General features: G+C 36.8%; 1 protein-coding gene and 1 pseudogene across 4 annotated transcripts in view; both read left to right on the top strand.

The window, feature by feature from the left end:
* Positions 1–2,164: 2,164 nt before the first annotated feature.
* Positions 2,165–23,747, top strand: part of GOLM2 (golgi membrane protein 2) — an 83,588-nt gene continuing 62,005 nt past the window's right edge. For 2 of the 4 annotated variants that reach the window (XM_039888274.1, XM_039888271.1), the window contains exon 1: positions 2,168–2,793. In XM_039888274.1, coding sequence (XP_039744208.1) covers positions 2,467–2,793 — 327 coding nt within the window. In that variant the 5' untranslated portion in view covers positions 2,168–2,466. Of the gene's footprint in view, positions 2,794–23,747 lie in introns of all 4 variants that reach the window. The other 2 variants (XM_039888272.1, XM_039888273.1) reach the window with 2 other exon arrangements.
* Positions 14,812–14,930, top strand: LOC120581112 (uncharacterized; annotated as a pseudogene).

Below are 23,747 nucleotides of genomic sequence, written 5' to 3'. Positions count from 1 at the left end.
CTTCTAGGATTCTATCTATGATACCACATTACATTTAGTAGTTATGTCTCCTTACCCTTCTTTTGGCTGTGAAAGTTTTTCAGATTTTCCTTGATTTTGATGACCTTAAGTTTGTAGGATTACTATTGAGGTATTCTGTAGACTGTACCTTAATTGGGATTTGTCTGATGTTTTTCTCATGATTAGACTAGGGTCGTGAATTTTGGGAAGGAAGACCATAGAGTGCTACCCTCATCATTTCATATGAAGGGTACATACTAACAAAATGACTTATCAACATTGTTGTTAACCTTGATCACCTGGCTTAAAGAATTGACTTTTACCCCCAATTTGTTTAATGTTTAACCCAGAACCATCTATAAGAGAGCACTTATACACTATCTTGATAGTGTGTGGATTGGGCTCATTAGTAGGAGGAATAGCTTGAAGAGGTAACCATTAAAAGAGAAAAAAAAATTCTCTGGGGTGGGGGGAGTAGAAAAAGGATTGGTTTTCAAGATTCAGCCCTGTGTAAATTACTTTTGCATCTGTAAAATGGAATAATGGTGCCAAACAGTTTAAGCATCTGTGTAAAAAATGTATGTAAATGCGTTTTCTATATTATACTTTTACTTGTCAGAATCTCATATAAAAATGAAAACACATTTAGGGTTACATCTTAAACAGATAACATAACTTTTACAGATTAATTTTTAACGTCTAGCTAAGCAAAGCAAGGTCAATATGAAGTTGAGGAAAGGATAAGTGAAGAGATTCATTATAATCAATTATTTCCCATTTTGCCTTGCTCCCTTTTGCCAAAGTTAGCTTGTCATTGGAGACCAAATAGAATTTCTCAGATCTTATGAAGCCAGAACAAAGGGCTCAAGTTTGACGTGAACTAAATAATAACTTTTGTGTTGTTTTTCTGTATCTATGAGAGGGAAATCATCATTCTTTTAATGTGTAATAATTCTTCTTGGCTATTCTAGGACCATTAGGCAAGTAACTTAATTTTTTTGACATGGACAGGAAGCATAGAATAATTATTTAAAGATAACGTCTTCCTGCCTCAAAATCATACCGCTCTGATTTAAATGAAAATAACAAAGTCTTTGCGTTCCTGAGATTTTATGCTCATGGGAGTTCTTGAACCTGAGGTCTGAAAAATAAAGCAACTCCATCTTCTCCTTAAATAGGATAGAGCGAATAACTTTTTAAAGTTTTATGAAAGGGCAAAGGAAATATGCAGACAAAACAAAAGAAGTGGGGGCTTTCTCTGTACCACTGTAATTAACCCTCAACATACAGCAACTCTTAGCCTGGTATAATGCAAAGAGTGATGTTAGAAACCAATGACCTGGAATCAAGCCCGTCTCAAAAAGTTTTTGCAGCATCTTTGTGTCTTGGATTCCTCATCCGTAAAACTATGTTGAGAGGATGAGCCTAGGCATGCAAAAATATTTTGTAAGAGAGCTTTCATTTCTAACCCAGAATGTGCTCGTTGTAGTAACAGCATTATTGAGGGCAGCTTCTGGACTTTCTATTTGGAAGCCCACCCATCTCGAAGCAAAAGCAGCAACGAGTTTAAGAACAGGAGCTCACACATTCTTAAGTTCTTTCCGTTGGAAAAAGCAGTAACCTTGGAAACCAGGCTGGTACTACCCCTTTCAGTCATAAAGCTTAGGGTTTCCTGCTTTTCTCCGTAATGTTTAGAGCTCTGCTGTTTTATAGTCTTTTTATTTTGTTTCGTGCTCTCTCCACATCGTTAGCACAAACGAGAAAACGTCCTATTGAAGCGTACAAAACCTTTCTAGTTGCACCTTCTGCCCGTAGCTCGCCCACTGATTTCCCTGCAAAGGGGTCGCAGCCCCAGAAGTCCTCAAAAACAAAAACTCAGGAGGGCCGGGGCAGCGCATGCACTCCCTAGTGACCAGGTAAAGCTGAAGGGACTCCGATTTCGGTACCAGAGATAATCTTAAACCGCCCAAATTAACGCGACACTCCGTTTAACAGAGATAACCCTCGCGAGATAAGACTGTAAAGGGCGAGAGAAACTCACTTTCTCGCGAGAAGAGGGGGCGTCGGCGGAAATTAGGAAATGACCCCCTAAGCGACCCGGTCCCAGCCAGTGGGCGGGGCCAGGGTTAAATCCGCCTTCTTCCGGCTCTTTTCCCCGCCCCCTAACCCTGAGGTTTAGGGCCCGAGGTGCGAGAACCTCGGTTTTGCTTGTTCCTTTCGGCTGGTGCAGGGTCGCGTTCAAAGCCTCCGGAACGCTTTTTGGCCGGATTTGAGGAGAGGGGGCGGGGAGGGGCCTGCGGCTTGCAACCCCGCCCCCTTCTCCCGCTTGCCGGCGGGCTGACTGGCCCGCCTACTCCCTCGGCTGGCCGTGGGGCCGCGTCCCCCAGGCAACTCAGCAGTGGAGGCCCGAGATTCTGCCCGCAGGTGTCCGCGGCGAGGCCCGGGGGCATAGCCTGGTTCGTCCCCATGGTGGGTTTCGGGGCCAACCGGCGGGCTGGCCGCCTGCCCTCTTTCGTGCTGGTGGTGCTGCTGGTGGTGATTGCGATCCTCGCTTTCAACTACTGGAGTATCTCCTCCCGCCACGTCCTGCTTCAGGAGGAGGTAGCGGAGCTGCAGGGCCAGGTCCAGCGCACCGAGGTGGCCCGCGGGCGCTTGGAGAAGCGCAATTCAGACCTCCTGCTCTTGGTGGACTCTCACAAGAAGCAGATCGACCAAAAGGAGGCCGACTACGGCCGCCTCAGCAGCCGACTACAGGCCAGGGAGGGCCTGGGGAAGAGATGCGAGGATGACAAGGTGAGTCCTCTTCCATCAACCCCCATAGTTTCAGCTCTGGGGTGGAGGTGTTAGCCCGCCAACGGCTACCTTATTATGCCTTCCAGGATTGTAACCCTGGAGCCTCCCCTTTACTGCCAACAACCCTGCGTCTGTCGGACTTTTCCCGGTTTATCCCAGCTATAATCTCCAGTCCCTGCCAGACGAAACTGGCTGTTAAGTTCTGGTTCTCAAGAGTGGCCTATATGTGGATTCCGCCTTTTCTGCAAGCTCAGCTGCTGAGCTGGCAGTAGTAATCATACGGCCTGTGTGGCGGCCTTACGTTCACAGATACACAAATCTGGAGACTGCCAGATTTGATGTGGGTATTGTTGCCTTAGCCTTATTCCATGCACAGTGATCAATATTAATTTATTTAAAGAGTGGGGTCTCCTCTAACCCCTCCATTTATGGTGGTCACCATATACTTTTTAAGCAGTATGACTTTTCATAAATTTCTATAGGACGATGTATTAAGTGGTTAAAGAATCAGATATTACTGCCCTTTTGTGATCAAAACGTTATGATAGATGTTCTCTGGAGCCATATATACACCACACTTGTGACTTGGATAGTTAATCCAAAATTATGTACTCAGTATGAATTGTTAATGAAATTATCAAAAAAGTAGAATCTAAATGTTCTATGCCAACAGAATCTCATGTCAATGTCCTCGTTCTTGAAAGGAAATAAAAATGAAATTTTATGTGCTTAAGTAGCTACTGTGGTTGGTGTTTTATGCGGATGGAAAGCCATACAAAATTTAAATTTAAAAAGTTTAAAGCTGGATTATAACTAGACGTGCTACTAAATAGTCTTTGTTCTCACCAGCGTATGGAGAACGATATTAACTTATCCCTTCTGCAACTTCTGTTGGTATAGCAGAGTTGTGAAAATTTCTGGGTGAGATAAATAGATGCCTTTCTTTATGTATCCTTCTTTGGTAATCTTTACATTGTTTTTAGTGTGTACATATTATAATTAAAACTTTTTATTTTGTATCTCAAAATCACTTTGAGTAAATCATTGTAAATTAAATTCTCCATGAGCTCCCAACTTCCTTAGTCACCAGCCCCTCAGGTAAGTGTTTTTCTATAATCTTCTCTTCACCACAATATAGACATCCTCTGAAGGGAGCAAGAGATCAGCAAATTAACATACATATTACATGCTGAACTCTAAAGACAAAAATTCTCTTGGGCAGAGTAGGCAGAAATCCATGAAATGTTGGAGTATTTAGATGAGGCCTTCAGATTTGGAATGGTTAGGGATTATAAATCAAGTTCTTTCTTCCAATCTGAAAGGAAAGATAAGTCTTTTCTAATAATTTATATTCTGGATTCCATTTTTTCCATCTTCTGGACTGTAATTATCAGTTTCTTTCAGTAGGTTTTCACTTTTACCTTCAAACAGATATAGGTATCTTCTGTTCTAAATTTTTTTTTTATTCCTCTCTATACTCTCTTCTTGCAGTCAACCAATGTCTTTACTTTCATTGCTAAACTCCATTATTGGTGGTCTATAAATGGTTCATCTACTTCTTTTTTTTCCATCTCCATTCTAATCTTTTTTTTTATTCTGTGTCCAGCCTTCTTTCCTACCCTTTTCTGAAGCTAGTCTCTTGAAGGTCACAAGTGACAGCCTTCTTAGTCAAACCCAAAAAACACTTTTATTTACAATCTATTTAATCTCTGAGTAATTTAGTCCTGCTGATTGTCTCTAAGTTTTTGGAAACTATCTCCTTTCTTGCTTCTGTAATATTGAACTGTCCATATTCGCTTCCTACCTTCTTCAGTATATTCTTTGCTGGATTTTTTTTTTTTTCCTCCTACCACCTAATAATGGACTCTATTCTTGGGACTCTGTTTTCTCTTTAGAGCAGTATTTCTCAAAGTGATAGTAAACAGAATACTATCCTAGGAATTGTTCATAGATGGTCAGGAGGAAAAAATGACAACCTTTTGAGGAGGCAAATGTTAACTATTAAGAGTAGTACATTCTCCTGTTGGAGATCATAGTTGTTACATGCCGTTTAGTCAGCCCTGATTTCTGGCACCCTTGTGAGTGAGTGATATCCACAATGTCCTGTCTTCAGTAGCCTTGCTCAGCTTCTATAGACTAATGCCTATGGCTTCTTTTATGGAGTGAATTCATCTCATATATGATCTTCCTCTTTTCTTGCTGCCTTCTATTTTTCCCAGCATTATTGTCTTTTCCAAGGAACCTTGCCTCCTCATTATGTGCCTGAAGTAGGACAGCTTCAGTTTTGTCATTTTTGCCACCAGTGACGTTTTGGGCTTAATTTGCTCTAGGACCTACTTGTTCGTCTTTCCAGCAGTCCGGGGTATCCATAAAACTCTTTTCCAACATCATATTTCAAATGAATCAGTATTTTTCCTATCAACTTTCTTTGCTGTCCAACTTTCATGTCCATATGTGGTAATTAGGAATACTGGGGTGTAGATGATCTTAGCCTTGGTCTCTAATGACACAGCTTTGACCTTTTTGATCTTTCCTTACTCTTCCATTGCTGCCTCTCAAAGTCTCAGCCTTCTCTTGATTTTCTTGGCTACAGTCTCCATTTGAATTGATGACTGAACCAAGGTAAGCAAAATCTTTAACAATTTCAATATCTTCATTATCTATGATAAAATTGTGTATTTCTTTTGTAGTCATGATTTTTGTCTTCTTGATGTTCAAATACAGTCCTGCTTTGGCACTTTCTTCTTTCACTTTCATCAGAAGTCATTGTAAAGTCTGTAAGAACTCTGTTAGTAAAGAAACCTATTTAATTTTGTTTGAACTAGCCTCACTCAGTTCATTTGATTTCTGTTTTCACAGCCTACTTGTTATAGTACAGAAGAATATGGCAAAGCACACTAGTTAGGAAATGTCCTAGGTATCTTAACTACTTTTCTTTGGCTAATCTGTGCAGCTTGCTCACAAATCTGTAACTCTTACTTGTATGTCAAGTCTATATTTTGAGCTGTCTATAGCATCTTTGTCGAAGTGCTTGTGAATGTTCGTCCTAGGGTTTAATGAAGAGATTCTGAACCGCTAATGGAAAGGATAGTCTTGGTCTAGATGAGCTGTAGATGAAATTTGTCTTTCAGAGGTGTTTTCTTTACTGCTGCTAGTCCCTTGATATCTGGAGAAATATGTGGTAGATTAAAAAACATTTCAAGCTTTGAAGGCTACAAATTAGGCTCGACTTCTAGCTCGGTTTCTAGCTATGTGATTTTGGGGCAAGTTATTTAACTACTTTGGGCCCATTTCCTCATCTGTAAAATGGGGATTATAGTACCTACCTATATATTATACAGATCTGAGATCTCCTTATTTTTTGCCTTCCCCCTAAAAGGTTATAGCCTACAGGAGTGTATTAGTTTGCTAGGGCTGCCATACAAAATACCATACAAAAGATTGGGTGGCTAAAAACAACAGAAATTTATGTTTTCCTAGTTCTAGAGTCTGGAAGTCTAAGGTTGATGTGCTAGCTGGTTGGTTTCTTCTGGGGCCTCTCTTTCTTGGCTTGCACATTGCAGATTGCCACCCTCTTGCTGCTCGGTCTTCACCTGATTGTCCCTCTGTGCATGTACATTCCTGGTGTCTCTTCCTCTTCTTATAGGAACACCAGTCATATTGGATTAGGGCCCCATTCAGCCCTGTTGGTTTTAACTTCATCACCTTTAAAGACTTTATTTCCAAGTGGTTACATTCTGAAGTACTAGGGTTTGAGACTTCAGTGTATGCATTTTGTGGGAACACAATTCAGCTCATAACTGGGAGCAGGGAGGGGGTCCATGACAGACACACTCCTTTTGTGGATGTAGGCCATTTTTCTTAATCTCAGTTGAATTCTTGCTACCTGTATCTTATACTAAAGCTATGTGGTTCAGGTCGGCCAGGTCAAGCTCTTGATAAATAAAAGGAGCTGTCAGAACGTAGAAAGAGTCCTCCCCCAAATTGTTGTTTTATTACAAATGTAAAAAAGAAAAAGTCAGTTTTGAGGTTTGAAGCTGAACAATAAATGACCTCTTTTTCGTTTAACAATCATAATCTTCCTTGAGGTAGTATATACCTTTGGATAAATAGGGAAAAGGTCATGTGCCAGAAAGGACTATGAGAAGCATATGACTTTTTTCCAAAAAATATCTTCATTGTGTGTATATGTACACAACACTCATACAAAATATGTATATGTCACATAGTAGATGTTCATTACCATGGGCTCAAATCCTCATTCTGCTATCAAGTATGTATATAACCTTGGGAAAATTATTTAACTTCTCTGTGCCTCAGTTTCCTCATCTATAAAATGAGGTTGATAATAGTTATGGCTCTCATTCTTGTGAAGTTTAAATGAATAAACTCATTAAAATGCTTAGAACAATGCCTAGCACATAGTAAAAAGAAATTTTTAGTAAGTGTTGTGTTAGCTACTGTTACTTCACCACTACCTCCTTATTTCTATCCTGCCTTCTCTTCAGGATGGGACTCTATCCGTCTTCCTGCCCAAGATCTAGTCCCAGCTCCAGCCTACCTGCCTTACCCATTGCTCCTGGTTGTCTGACTTTCAAAAGATTTAAACAGACATCTCATCAGAGAAGATTTATAAATGGCAAATAAACACATGAAAAGATGCTCAATATCATTAGCCATCAAGAAAATGCAAATTAAAGCCACAGTGAAATGCCACTACACACCCATTAAAATGACTAACATTAAAAAGTTTGACAATACTAAGTTAGTGTAGATATGGAGTAACTACAACTCATACTGTTTGTGGGAGTATAGAATAGTACCCTACTTACTTTGGAAAACTGCTTAGCAGTTTCTTCTAAAGTTAAATACATACCCACCATATGACTTAGCTAGCCATTTTACTCTTTGGTAGAATGTACTCAAGAGAAATGAAAACATATGACTACACTATCATCATAGTAGCTATAGTCACAAAAGCCAAAACCAGAAAAAATCAAATTTCCATCAGCAGGTGAATGGATAAGCAAAATCTGATAAATCCATACAGTAAAATATTACTCAGCAATAAAAAGGAATGAATTACTGATACACTGAACAACGTAGATGAATCTCAAAACCATTATGCTGAGTGAAAGAAGCCTGACAGAAAAGAGTAGATACTTAATGATTCCGTTTATATAATATTTTAGCAAAAAGAAAACTCATCTATGATGATGAGAAACAACACTTATTGCTTGAGGCCAGAGGTGAGAGAGGAATGACAAAGGGAGGAGGGGAAACTAAGGGAGGTTAAAATGTGCTATATCTTGTTTGTAGTTGTGGTTACTCAGATGTTTAAAGCTATTAAGTCATCAAATTATATACTTTAAATAGAAATAGTCTATTAAATGTACATTATAAGTCAATGAAGTTGTTAAAAAATAAAAATTCAAACATGCAATTAAAGGAGTGCAGGGAGCCAAACAATGGCTTTCTATTGCCCTTAATATAGCTCTCAAATCTTTTGCATCTGACTCAAGCCCTGCAGTCCACTCCACACATTGAACTTTTTTTGAACATATGGTTCAAACTCTCCATGCTTTTCCTTATTCTTTACTTTGAAACATAGCATGCTCTACATTCAGAAGCCTCTTCTCATCTCTCCCAAGCTGCTGCTTCCTCCAAACCTCTCATTTGTTCTTTACCTCACTAAAGCCTAATCTTTTTTTTAAGGATTCAACTAAAACTCTCTCAAGAATGTCTTCCCCAATCCTTAACTCAGATCCTTCCCTCATATCCCCTGCTCAATTTTAAGCTCCATAATCATGTATACTGTATCTGTCTTTTGTTTTCTCGTTCACTGCTGTATCCACAACATGTAGCATAGGAAACTGAAAATTCAGACATATCTGATGAATAAAGAAATGAAATTGGAGTTAAAGATGGAAGCACAGGGTATATAACCATTGAGTGAGAGAAGGATGGAATGAGAGAAAGCGGGTGTTTTTGAAGCTAAGTGAGAAAAGTTTCAAGAAAGAGGTACAGGAGAAACAATCAGACATGGAAGGTAACTGATCAAAAGCTCTGAGGCAACATTGTTCAAAGGAGGAGCAAATTTAAAAAATTTTTCCTGGCCAGGAAAAAATAGGTTAAGAAAGTTAGATAAAGTTAGGAATCAGAAAGAGAACCTCGAAGCACTCAGAAACTGAAATTACTGCATGCCTACCCTGTGCCAGAGGCAAACTTGGACTTTTAGTCAAAGGAAACATTATTCTCTTACAAGGAAGAAGCTAAAATGGGGAAACCTTAGGACTTTACTACAAAAAAATAGTCCTCCTTGCTTAATGAAGTCAGAGTTCAAAAAGTCCTCCCTGTCACTTCAGAGGAAGATAACAAATGCCACATTGCAAGAATGGTTTCTTTTCCTCTATTGAATGGGTGTAAGGAAGCTCCTTGGATGTACTTTTACCTTTTCTCTACATAACTAAATCCTAGCCATCATTTTTTAAGAATCGATCCCTTTTATGAGCTCTGTGGGACCTCCTGGGATTACTCTGTCTTTTATGGGAACAAGAGAAAGTAGAGAAATATGAAAATAAGAAAGAGAGACAAAAGGAAAAGTGGAGACATGTTTCTAAGTACTGAATACAGTAAGTGCTCAATTTGTTTTTGAAAATTTAATATATTTGAGTTTTAAGAGAACAACACAAGTCCATATTTCTTCAAGATTAACTATACCAATGCACCCAGGAAAGAAAGGAACTAACATTGTTGTCAAACTCTGTACTGGACAGGTTTTACATATTTTACTTCATTAATACTCATGTTATGGATGAAGAAACTTGAGAGGTCAAAGAATGGCAGAATTTTAAACTCATATCTGTTCGATTCCAAAAGCCCTTGCCTTTTCCAGTAAACTATATTACCACACAATATTTTATATATATTCATAAATATATAAAATTCTATATAAAATAAAATTACATATTATTGTATAAAGGCAGTTATCTTGCCAACAAATCAAATAACTTTTGAGTATTCACTATGTCTTTTTCCTAGAGTTTCTGTAACAAAGCACCACAAACCAGGGTGCTTAAAACAACAAATTTATTATCTCAGTTATGGAGATTAGAAGTCCAAAATTAAGGTGTTGGCAGGGCCATGCTCCCACTGGGGAGGGGAAGATTCTTACTGCTTCTGACACAGGAGTTCCTTGGTTTATGGCAGCATAACTTCAGTCTCTTTCTCCATTTTTCATGGCTGTCTTTCCAATACGTCTGTGTGTCTTTGTCTCTTTGCATGGCGTTATCTTCCCTACCTACACTTCACATGGCATTATGTTTTCTCTTATAAGAATACCAGTTATATTGGATTAAGGCCTACCCGAATTCAGTATGACTTCATTTTAACTTGATTGTTCTGCAATGACTATATTCAGGTAAGGTCACATTCACAGGTACCAGAGGGTTAGGATTTCAACATATCTTTTTGGAGACACAATTCAACCCTTATTAAATCTATAAATCAAGTTGGAATGGATTTAATCTTAACAATATTGAATATTCCAATCCATGAACTTGGTGTATCTCTATTTTGTAGGTCTTCTTTAAATTCTTGCAGCAACATTTTATAATTTTCAGTGTTTGGGACTTGCACATATTTTAATATATTTATCCCTAGATATTTCATGTATTTGATGTTATAAAAAATGGAATTGTATCTTTTATTCCATTTTCTACTTGTTCTTTGCAGGCTTATTAGAATGCTACTAATTTTTATATATTGATCATGTCCATGAACTAGAACTAATTAATTCTAGTACTAATGGAATCTAAGGAATTCTAAAGAATGTATCAAAAAAGCCACTAGAACTCATTAGTGGTAGCTCTTTTTGTAGATACCTTAGAACTCTCTTTATATAATATCATCTGCAAATAAAGTTTTCCCCCTTTTCAATTGGATGCTTTTTATTTTATTTTATTTATTTTATTTTATTATTTTATTTTTTATTATTTTATTTTATTTTGTTTATTTTATTTTACTTTATTTTACTTTACTTTATTTTACTTTATTTTATTTTATTTTACTTTATTTTATTTTATTTATCTTATTTTTTATTTTTTATTTTTTATTTTATTTTAATTTAATTTAATTTTATATTTTATTTATTTTATATTTTATTTTATTTTTAATTTTATTATTTTATTTTATTTATTTTATTTTATTTTATATTTTATTTTACTTATTTTTTTCCTTCCCTGTTGTACTGGCCAGAATTGCCAACACAATGTTAAATAGAAGTGGTGGAATTGGATACCCTTGCAGAAAAAGCATTTGACAAAATTTAACACCCACTTATTATTAAAAACTCTCAACAAAATAGGAATAGAAGGAAACTTTCTTGAATTTGTAAGGGTTATCTATCAAAATCCTGTAGCTAACATTATACTTAATGGTGAAAGACAAAAAGCTTTTCTCCTAAGATCAGAAACATCAAAAGGTTTTAAGTAGAGGAGTTACTAGATTAAATTGAGCTTGAAACATTACTCTGGCTGCACAATAGAGAATCGATTGGAGGGAAGAAAAAGTTGATGTAGGTAAGTAATTATGTATAAAGTCCTTATTTAAACATTTTTTTAGTAATGCAGATGAAAGATAATGGAATCAACTGAGCACAGTAACCTGGGCAATACCAGCCTCAGAGGGTATTTTGGTTAGTACTAATGACTGGGGAATGTTCATGGCATTTCAGCATGGAGCCAGGAACACTAGATGTCCTATATTGCAAGAGAGTCCCAACATTAAGAACTCTCCTGTTCCAAATGCCGGTGGCACCTTGATGGAGAAACACTGGGTCATTTAAGGCACAGAAATGGGGAGAAATAGAATTAATGAGATTTTATAATACATTTTTATGTGTGATAGGGTGTCAAAGATGAATCCCTTGATACTGGTTTGTACAACTCAGCTGATGGTGGTGCAATGGCCTGATGTAGTTACCTTAAATTAGAAGTTAGTTTGAGAAGAGTACAATTTTAGATAAGTTGAGTTTGAAGAATCTATGAAATAACAAGTAGGAAGTTGAAAATACACTTCTGAAACTCAGTAGAAAGGGTGGCCTAATAACAGATTTAAGTCTGTTATAGTTGTTGAAGTCATAGGAATGGCCTGGGTTGTAGAGTGAGATGATGAATATGTAAAACAGAGCCTTGGAGCATAGAAGGGTATAGTAGAGGAGGAGCAGGTTTAAATGCCTGAAAAAGAGGAACCAGAGAGAGTAAGAAAAAGCCAGATACTATGATGTCACATAGGCCAAGAGAAAAGAGTTTTGAGGAAGAGTCATCAGTGTTAATTGCTGTAATTATTTATAATTGTCTTTCCATAACTAGATTGTGAGCCAGGCAGAGCTGTATGTTCTATTCATCTCCATATTCCCCCAGTTCCTGGCATAACATTACTTTGTAAGTGTTTAAGATTCTTGAAGGCAGAGTCCATATCTCTTAATCTGCATATGTTTTGAGTACCTGGTTTATACTCCGTTAATAATTGTTGAATTAATGACTATATCTGCACATTTATATTGGATCAATTTTTTTCATTTCTTCTATCTTATATTGTGAATTTCTCGACCATACAAGTCTAGTCTAAATTTTGTAAACACTTACATATTTGGTACTATGCACTGTGGTGTGTGGACTCAGTAAATATTTGATGATTGATTAAGCAGTTTGTACTGGCTCTTAATCAAGGTATGCATAAATATGTTTTGGGGCTATCAAAGATATATTATTCACATATCTGATTACACTACTTTTCTGGAAGACGAAATCAAAATATTCTGTTGTAAAACCACTTATTATGTAAAACCATTATCTTTCTAGCATAAATAGAATATATCTTTTCTTTGCAATGTATGATACTACATCTAGTTAGTATTTTCTTCATTTAGAAACCAAAAAATATTTTTTTCTGATTCAATTTAGCATTAAATGAAGAGAAGAAAACCTTGGGATTAGTTTAATGGAATTATAATGAAAAAATTGAGTTATATATTGTTTATCATTAAGGACTTATTTCATCAGCTGGAAACTAACTTGAAATAACTTCAGAAAGGGTAAAATGAAATAAATCCTTTTACTGATATAGTAGTTTATGACTTTTCAAAGCACTTTATATGCATAAGTCATTTACTTGAGAAAGTTGAGTATCTACTAGGTGCTAGGGATAGAAAGATTATAAGATTTAATACTTTTCCTCAAGGAACTGGATCTAATGGGGAAATACACGTAGAGCAGTGGTATCCCACTGTGGTTTTGATTTGTATTTCTGTAATGGCTAATGATGTTGAATATCTTTTCATGTACTTCTTGGCCATTTTCTATCTTCTTTGGAGAAATGTCTATTCAAGTCTTTTGCCCATCTTTGAATTGGATTGTTTGTTTTTTGTTGAGTTGTAGGACTTCTTTATGTATTCTAGATATAAGCCCTAATTAGATATATGATTTGCAGATATTTTCTCCCTCCTGTGGGTTGTCTTTCACTGAGTTGATAGTGTTCTTTGATGTTCAAAAGTTTTTTATTTTGATGAAGTCCAATTTTATCTTTTTTTGTTGTTGCTCATGCTTTCGATATATTTTAAGAATCCGTTACCAATATAATAAAATTTGTATTTTGAAAAGATAATTGTAAGTGTAGTGTGGAGGAAAATTGTAGAGAAAAAATTGAGATCAAGATCAATTAGGAAATATGTTACTGCAGAAGTTTAAGCAAAAACTTTGGGCCTAAATTTAAAACAATGGCAGCAAGAAAAGAGAATAAGTCTGATTAATTTGATATTTATAACTAAACTGTAAGGTAGATAGGGCTTGCAGTTCCCACTTTATAGAAGAAAGCTTTTAAAAGTGATTTGCCTCTAGTCTCTAGTACTTGATGTTAGAACTAAAACCTAGGTCTCCTGATTTCTAATACAGTAGTTTTTTCCACTATACCATGGTTACTTTCTCAGATGGAGAATTATTAACAGTGGAAACAAAAGATAAGTTTCGGAACTGATCATATTTAACATTTTTAAGGAATGATTTAGAAGAAGTTCACAGTGTACGTACATATGGCACTCTTCTTTCTTTTAATTGTATACAGCACATCTCATTTATTTGACTTTCTCGTACATGTTAAGTAAGAACTTACAGAAAACATTAATTAAAAGATAAGTAAAATGTTTGCTTGTGAAAACGAGACTGTCATATTTTGACATCATTCTAGTTCTTGGTAGAATCCTTTATTCCCTGGAGTAGATGTGGATTCTGCTTCAAAATGTGGACTCTGCTTTATTTGGAAACCGCCACTGGGCTCCATTGTTGAAGGTAATAACATATGGCACTCTTGAAGGGAATAAAACACAGAAAGATCATTAATCAATGGAGAAAATAATTGAAGAGTCAGTGGAAGCATTTAGGAGAAAATAATCCAAAATGTACTTATAGGATAATTAGCTCTGAGATAATCAAAAAAAGAATTGAGAATGCAGTAATACATAGGAAAATTCTGTGAAATTCCCAATGTATCATTTTAGCCAAAAAGACTAAATTTGGAGGGACTGCCATGCTAGGTACTCCTCCTCTAAACACTATTTGAGAAACACTTCTCAAATGTTATAGTTCCTGGTATGCCTCCAATTAGAGTTTTATTTGCATTAACTGCATAGTATCCATATTTTCCAAATAGCATATCGAGACATGATGCCTGAAAAAGAATTAAAAAACAAAAACAAAAAAGTGGTAAAAAAAAAAAAACGCATAACGTCTTAACCATTTTTAATTGTACAATAATGTTAGCTGTATGCATAGTGTTGTGCAACAGATCTCTACAATTTTTTCATATTGCAAAACTGAAACAGTATATGCATTGAACAAAACTAATTTTCCTCCTCTCCCCAGCCCCTGGCTGAAAAAGAATTTCTTTTTCATTTGAGAAAAAATTTTAATATAGAAACTTTTATAGCAGCATAAAATAATTGCACATATAAGAATCCCCTTCATCTATGGCCATGCTGCCCTGAACAAGCCCAATCCCGTCTGATCTTGGAAGCTAAGCAGGGTCAGGCCTAGTTAGTACTTGCATGGGAGACCACCTGGGAAGACCAGGTGCTGTAGGCATAAAAAATAAATAAATAAATAAATAAAGAATCCCCTTCATTAACTAAAATAAAATTATATTAAATTGGAACCCTTATAAAATCTAGGACATATGCTTACTCTAGGTGCTGAGAACCGAAGTGAGATAAAAATCAAGTTTTTTATCTGAAAGTAATGAGTATGTCTTCTGATACTAATTTTCCCAGGAGTTTTTTATCTGAAAGTAATTAATATGATCAGCTGAGGTAACTTCACAAAAAGTGAGCTGAAACCCTATTTTGGCCTTATGCTAGGTAGAGGATTATTGTTGAAAGTAAGTTCTTCTTCAGCTTAAACACGTTCCCTTAAATACACTCTAATCAGGCATTTGCCCCCACCACACCACCATGTGTCCTTTTCAAGGTACCAGTGATTTCAGTGCTGCCAAATCCAGTTGTCAATAGTCATCATTTTACCTCACCTTTGAGCAGCATTTGACACAGTCAGTTACTCCCTCCTCCTTGAAACACATCATTCATTTTGGCTTTCAGGAAGTCTAGCTTTCCTTCTACCTCTCTCGCCTTTCCTTCTTATTCTCCTTTTCTGATTCCTCCTCAAGTGGGATGCCCCAAGACTTAGTCCTTGGAGCTCTTCTTTATTTACACTCACTCCCTTGGAGAGCCCATCTTGCTACCTCTTTAAATACTATCTATACACTGATGATTTCCAAACCTTTATCTCTTGCCCAGACTGTTTCCTTGAATTCCAGGCTCGATATCCAACTTTCTATTCATCATCCTCTTGGATGGCAAATATGGTTTTGGACTTAACCTGTCCAGAGCCAAACCCCCTGATCTTTCTCCCACCGCCAAACTTCTACTCACACAGCCTTCTCCAACTCAGTTTTTGGCCCTTCTTTCCTTTCAATTGCTCATTTTTGACTCTTTATTTCTTACCCCCATAACCAATTTATCAGCAAGTCCTATTGGTTCAGCTTCAAAGTATTTCCAGAATCCAAACTCCCTACTTCCATTACTACCATCCTGGTCTAAATTACTATCATCACTTGCCTAGATTGTTGGAGATAGCTTAATTGGCCTCCTTTCTTCTGTCCTTGCTCCCACTTCAACCTATTTTCAAAATAGTATCGTGTTAAAATGTCAAATAGACCATATTCTTTAACTGTCCAAGATGCTCCAGTGGCTTCCATCTCAATTGCAGAAAAAACCCAAGTCTTTAACAATGACCCAGAGGTCCTATAATCTGCTTTCCTCATAGTTCTCTGACCTTATCTCTTACCACCCTTCATGTTGCCTCCTTCATTTACGCCACACTGTCCTCTTTGATGTTCCTTGAAATGTCAGTCGTTCTCCTGAGATAGGGCTTTTGCACTGACTGTACCCTCTGCCTAGGACACTCTTCCCCCAGATAGCTGCATGGTAAATCTCACTCTTACAAGTCTTTGTTCAAATGACACCTTTTTGTTGAGGCTTTCTCTCTTTTATTCATCTCTAATGTATTTTCTTTACAGCACTTATCATGATGTTTATAATATACTGTATGACTTGTTTATTGTGCCCTGTCTCCCTACAGGAGAGCAGAGATTTTTTTTGTGTGTGTGTGATTTGCTATATCCCCAGTACTTAGAACAATGACTTGCACAACATAGGTACTCAAAGATATGCTGAATAAATTAGGAAGAAATTAAAGGCACCCTTATAACTTAAAACAAGATGTGGGAACAATGGTGGGTAGTCTTGGCAGGAGGTGGCTGGGACATGACAGAATTAGATGGGACCTAGAAGTGGAAGGTAATGATTAGAGCCTGGTAGCATAAAAAATTAGGAGCATGTTGGAAGGGTGGGGGACAGTGAATGTAATGAAATTTTTATCTATAAAAATTAACGTAACTACTGTGAAATCAATTTAAGTTTTGGTTCTGAATTTAAAGGAGGCAATGTAATTTGTATTAATAAAAAGGAAAGAGAAGAATAGTCTGTTTGCAGGTGATAACATGGACATAGGAAAGAGTAGTTATAACTACTTTGATTATGCCAAGGAGACCATTTCTAATAACTGGATAGAGAAAGTGGTACCACCTTATGGAAGGCATTTAAATGCTTGGTAGATGAGTTTTAGATTCTACACTGTGGGCAATAATATTCTATCATTGGATCTTGACTAGAAGAAAGATTTGATTGGAAAAAAACTTTTTGCGAAGATGTTTCTCACTACTGTTTGGAAATAGATAAAAGTGGGAAAAGACTAGTGAGAGATTAGATTTCTTCATTTATTTATTCAGTAATAATGTTGAGTGTCTGCAGTGTGCCAGGAGATTACAGGGGTGAACAAACAAATAAGATCTCTGCTCTTATGGAGCTTATTATATATTAGTCCATGTAGATCAAGGTGGTTGCCATAAACATAGAAAGAGTTAAAGGTCAGATGTGAGAGAAATTGAAAGAGAAGAATTGGCAGGGCTTGGTGATGACTTGTATGAAGTGTGAATGCATGCAGTTGTAGACACTAGTGGGTTGGTAAATAGGATGAGAAGATTGATGATGACACTGAAGGTAATGAGAAGGTTCAGAAGGGCTGCTAATTTGTAGAGAATCTATTTTGATTTTTTTAACATTTCAAGTTTCAAGGATTAGTAAGAGGTGCAACTGGAAATGCCTTATGGGCTGGATATGGCAGTTGGGGAAGAGACTCTTGCTCTCATACTTTCCAGGTCTGCCTTGCTTTCCTTACCCACCTTTCATTTTCTCTTTCCCTTTCACAGCCCACCATCTGCACCCTCTTATATGGCTTTAGAATTTATCACTCACTCAACATATCCTTGTGAGTTGACTGGAGGCACTGCTCTGTAACTTCCTAATTCTGGGACCCAGGCTGACTGAGAAGCCACCATCTGAAACACTGGTTGTTGTGGTAGAATGAGAGAGTGACAAATTGTGCTCCCCATAATTGCTTATGCCCAGAAGCGATTCATGTCATTTTGCTCACATTTCATTGCCCAACTTCAAAGGAATGGGGAGGGGCAATCCAACAAGTGCCTGTGGTGAAAACTAGTAGTATTTGCCAACACTAATGACTACCAAAGGCCTTGATTATTAACTCATTCTAACATAAACCTGACATAGAACTTCAAATCCTTGAAATTTAAAGTTTGTGAATTTCAAACTTGCATACTTGTAGGAGAATGTATCAAAAAAGCTGAACAAACTACTTTTTCAACTTCATCTGGACCACTGATCCTTTCCTTATTCCCTTCCAGCAGACTTGTTCATTCTTTACTTTCCTCCCTATTGGGCTAAAATTCCATGATCTGTTGTTTCAGTTTAATTTCTTGCCATTATTCTCTTTTACACACGCATGCAAGCACAGGTGGAGAAGACTATATAATCAGACTAGTACTCGTAGATCAACTACCCCCACTGGGTTTTCAACAGCATCTTATAAATTACATTTCTCTAGTCAATAAACCCATTCCAACAACTTTCAAAATTCTACCCTCCTCAGATTTCCCCCTACCCCATCACCCCTATTTAAATTCCTCTTCTTCAAACCCAAGAAGTGATCAGTTCTCCTGCCTGACCAAGAATTGGACAGGAACTGATAAACCTTTCCCTGCCAAATCTGCAGACATACCTACATTTCTACTCATATGTCTTTCCTTCTTGTTAGAATTTTAAAAATGTTCATCCTTTGTCCAGGACCAGCCTCTCCACCTGTTCTCTGCAGTCTCTTTTACTTTTTCAAAGACCTCGTACTGTTATTAATTCAGTCTCCCTCTTATATTCAGTCTCTATCTACAGTTACTCCTAAGCACTTAAAAAATACTTGAGACTTTCTTCCTCTTCGCAGTCAAATTTCCTGAAAAAAGGACTTTATTCACATCTGCATTTTCTCTTCCTACTCCTAATATCTCAGCATCTTTTTACCCAGCACTTTGTGTTCCTGGTTCCCATGACACCAGACTTTACTGTTTTTCTTAGTCTACTTTGCTGACTTAAAACCTTTATTCATCTTTAAGTATTGTAGTTCATAGTTTTCCTGTCTGAGATCCTCGTCTCTTCTTTTTCTATTCTCTTCCTAAGTGATCATATTCACTCAGAAAACTTCAGTTATGCTGATGACTCCAAAATTTGTATCCTTTACCCAGACCTCTTTCCATTTCTTGTATATTGCTGTATTTCTAGACCTTATACAGTGTCTTTCACTTAGGTGTTCAATAAATGTTTTCCTTGTGACTGGCTGACAGAATGAGTGAATGAATAAACAAACTTTGTGGTGATTCTTTGTGATTCTTCTTAACAGACCAAGACCAAATACTTTGGGTCCACAGGCCTCGCACATAGTAGATACTCAGTAAATGCTTTATAAATGATTGAATGAATAAAAATAAATGGGTGAATAAAAAAATGTTTGTGGTGATTCATTATAGTCAACCAAGACCAAAGATTTTGATTATTCTCTTTAAAAATGTAACTGGGTATAGCTTAAACTAAAACTTGCTTCAAGAAAGCCTACTTCTTTAACAGATCAAGTAAAAGATGCAGGTGTATTTGGAATGTTGACTGAATAATATGTGTGCAATGTAAGAGTCGTAAGAAAACAAGGTTAATTACCTGCATAATCTAGTGTATGTACAGTGGTCATGAACACAGACTCTGGTCTGGGACTGCTTGGGAGAATATCCAGAATCTACTGTAGGCATTTGATAGAGGGTTTCCTCATCTGCAAAATGGAGAGCCTACCTCATAGGGTGGTTGTGAGGGTTAAATGCAATAATACTTGTAAAGCACTTGGCAAGAGACTGGCACAAAATAAGCACTTAATACCCGTTAGTTATTACTAATGACATTCTATTTTGATCCAGCCGGTAGAGGTGCCAGGCAAAAACATACTATAGATGAGTAATCGCTAAACCTGGTTGCTTATCAGAATCATTTGAGCTTTTTAAAAAAGGATTCCTAGGACTATTCCCAGACTACTGAATCACACTGGAATGTGTTAGGGGAGGCAAGAATTTGTATTTCTTAAAGCTCCCCAGGTGATTCTGAGCATCAGCCAGGTTTGGCAGTTATATTACAGAAGATAAAATTGCCTCTAGAAATCATCTGAGCATGAGATATAATCAGGAAAAATGTTTCTAGTGTGGAGAAAAAGCCAGAAATGACATCTGTAAAAAGCCAATTGTATGTAACCTTTGGGATCAATGGTCATCGTTGTGCTGATTGCCTAAAAACAGATCATAATGAAAGTGAAGCATGCACATCTGAGCCATTTTCAAAGTCCCTGAATGAAAAGAGAAGCAGTGCAACTGAGCTGGTAACAGCTGCCAAAATTAATTCAGAGTAGCCATGTGGGATGAGTAAAGCATTAAGAGCTTCAGAAAGAAGTGGTAGAAATATAAAGGTTAAGTTTTAGGTATTAGAGGAAGAAAGATTAGAGGAAAATAGATGAAGTAGCTGGAGATGAGCAAGAAGTGCTATAAGAAAATATTAGGAGAAGATAATTTTTACTGAAGAAAAGAGATAAAGAACATACGCCTCAGAAGAGAGAGAAAAAAGAAGAGGTCTCAGGAAGGATAGTAAACACATTTCAAGAGATTAACATGGAAAAGGCCCAAGAGAACATGGATAATCGACCTATTATAGATGGACTCCAAATTCCAGAGAAACAAGTGTTACAGAAAGGGAGAGGTAAAGTCAAATCTGAGGCAATGAAGTTGATAACAAGGGGAAGTAAAAGAGGGAATTCAGAAGAAGTCTTGAAGGATAAGTAGAATTATAGAAGTATGAAGAAGCTACAACTTAAGGTAGGAGAGTGTGGAACATAAAGATCTAGGGAGTCGTTAAGCAAACATTAATTGAGTGTCTGTTGGTGTCAGGAAGTATGCCAGGTTATGGACACAGAGTGAAAGACAGTTTCTGTTCTCATTTTTGATAAACATTGGGAGTAGAAAAGAAATAAGGCAATGGTCTTATTGGAAATAAGACTGCATGGGATAAAAGAATGTTCTGTTTTTGAAAGGACTAAATATGAGGCTCTTCCCAGGAGACTGTGGGGCCAGTCAAGGCATTTTGAGCATTGTGGGATTTTAGAAGGCTATATTAGAATCTAGGTTGGAGTCTATCTGACCATAGGTGTAAATTAGGCAAGAGGATGGGGCTCTTTGTGAATATATATGTCTGTCTTTCTATCTCTCCATCCATCTATTCGTCCGTCTGTCCACACTTGTCACTCATCTCCAAAGAAATATGAAAGATAAAATAAAACACTTATTTGGTATCTTTCTTATATATCGTAAGTAAAGATATTTTGGGAAAAGTCTGAAAGTAACCGAAAAGGGACTTATAAAGCCAGGCAATGAGAATTCCTTTATAAAATAAGGATTAAATAATACTTCTTAGTTATGTACTATTATCTGTCTAGAATATCCTTAGAAAAAAAGAAGAAAATATTCCTATAGCCAGTTCAGCAGAGAGTATATGTGGCAAAGTGAAATATCTTTTTTTACGATCATGCAGTAGTAAGAACTCAAATTAATTTCTCAACAACTAGGAAGTTTTGGCAGAGTCATTTAGAAGATAAACAAATTCCTATTAGAACACAAGGAAATTAAAGCTATGAGGAGGAATAAGCAGAAGGGGAGCCAAGCTTCCTTTTGGAGGTGACAAGATGGTGGAAGTCTTAAAAGAAATGAAGGTTCTCATAGGAGAGTTTAAAGCCAAAGAAGGTGAAGAACTAAAGACACCCATCTATATGCAGGCATGATTAATGGAAAGAAAGAAGACACAAACTTGAAATTGGAGCAAAAGTTAAACATCAGAAACCAATGGAAAAAGTCTTTATAAGCAGACTCAAGGTGGTAGAAAATGTAAGATTAAACCCAAAAGTAAGTTATTGCTTTACATACAAGTGAGTGTCATGGTAAGTAAAAATACATTTAGATTTGCTTAAAAGGGCAACATCGTATATTAGAATTCTTTATCAAACCATTTTAGGAGCTAGATAAGAATTTTGGGAGTGGGGTGTATATGTAGAGAGAAAACAGATTGGATGCTTATAATACTGCAATGTCAAAAAGATGAACAGATAATTTAGTAGCAGACATCTAAATTCCAAAAGTGAGCAACATAAAATTACTGTAGAGAAGAGAGAACTTCTGGGTTTAATGATCTGCCCCCTGACTTCTGTGACATCCTTGAGCAAATCCTTGGCACCTGTCTTCAAAGACATGTATGGAAGATGAGATAACTAGCACAATGAAACTACTGTGAATAGGAACTGAGAGAACTGCTGATAATACTGAATGCTGAATATAAGATTTTTCTGAGTATCCTGCTGGAAAGATTGACAGGAGTAATAAAGAACATGAGATAGGAAGGGAAAAATATGCTATAAAAGGGGGTCTGAGAAGCTTACTGAAAAATCCTTACATGGCAAAGGAATGAGGGGAAATAAATTCATTATGTTTGGATTAAGAAAAGGCTTTTATTTAGATATGCTATGATTTTCTTATTAATACCATGTAAAATATATTGTTCCAGAGCAGCTTTGAAATGCGAGGACTTCACATGTGAGCCGTGGAGATCAGCGTCTCCATTCTCAGTAAAGAAGATTGAAGAGAAAATTAAAATGATAAGAATAAAGTAGTACTGCCCATATAACCCTTTACTATTTTTGTAGTCTGTAGATTGAATTTCTCCTCCTCCATTAATATATTTTTAAAGTGTATAAGGATATAAAAGAGACAGTCCAGGGAAGCCGAGGTCACTCATAGCCTAGTATTCAAGAATAGCATCTCTCTAGTGATTTCAAAAGCAAGTTTAAAATAAAGAGTACAGAGAAGCTGGAATAGCACCATAAAAATGGATAAAAAAAAATGCAAACTTGTTGAAAACAAGAATAAAGGATGTTTATGTTTTTTGGAGGGGCAAATAATACCAAAAAAATGGATCAAAAAGAAAGGAAGTGAGAAAGAAAGTAAACAGGTTAATTAGAAATTAGAGACCAGTTCTTCTGATCAACTGATCACTTAGCTGTTGCTATTAGTTTTCTGCTGCCCCTGCAGCTTTGCATCAGTGCTCTCATTCCCGTGGTTTTAATTGCCATTTGTATGCTAATGACTCTGACTCTCAAATTAATGCCTGAGCTCCAGATCCACTTCCACCTGCCTCCTGAAGACTGCTTCTTGGGTTTGTCACAAGTGCCTCAAATTCAACAGATCTCAGTCTATAAAAGTCGTCTCCCCACTTCTTCCTCCCACCCTAAGTCTGTTTCTCCTGTGTGTTTCCTTATTACGGAGTATTGCAGCCTTGCTCATCTAGTCCTCTTACTTTAGAAATGTAAACATCATCGTTGATGTTTCGTCTTTTACCCCAATCAATCAGCAAGCTTTTTCCTTCATCCATTTTAATAGCTCTCACATATATTTATCTCTCTTTTATAAATCTAATAGTTTAGATAGGGGTTGACAAACTTTTTCTATAACGAGCCAGACAGTAAATACTTTTGCAGGCAATAGTCTTTGTCACAATCAATGTAGGTCCAAAGCAGCCATAGATACTATCTAAATGAATGAGTGTGGCTATTTCCCATCAGACTTTATTTATAGACGCTAAAGTTTGAATTTTATATAATTCATGAAATATTATTCTTTCGATCCCCCAAACATTTAAAAATGTAAAAATCATCCTTAGCTTGCCATCCCTACAAAAACAGGAAGCAGGCCAGGTTTGACTCACAGGCTGAAGTTTGCCCACCCCTGGCTTAGACCAACATTTTCTCTCCTCCAAAATAGAACAGTAGTCTCCTACTCTCCTAGAGTACAGTAACCATAGCAATGAG

The sequence above is a fragment of the Pteropus medius genome, unplaced genomic scaffold, assembly GCF_902729225.1.
Source record: "Pteropus medius unplaced genomic scaffold, Ma_sr-lr_union100, whole genome shotgun sequence".
Classification (NCBI taxonomy): domain Eukaryota; kingdom Metazoa; phylum Chordata; class Mammalia; order Chiroptera; family Pteropodidae; genus Pteropus; species Pteropus medius.
The sequence above is the reverse complement of the archived record's forward strand: the minus strand, read 5'-3'. Positions and strand labels throughout refer to the sequence as shown.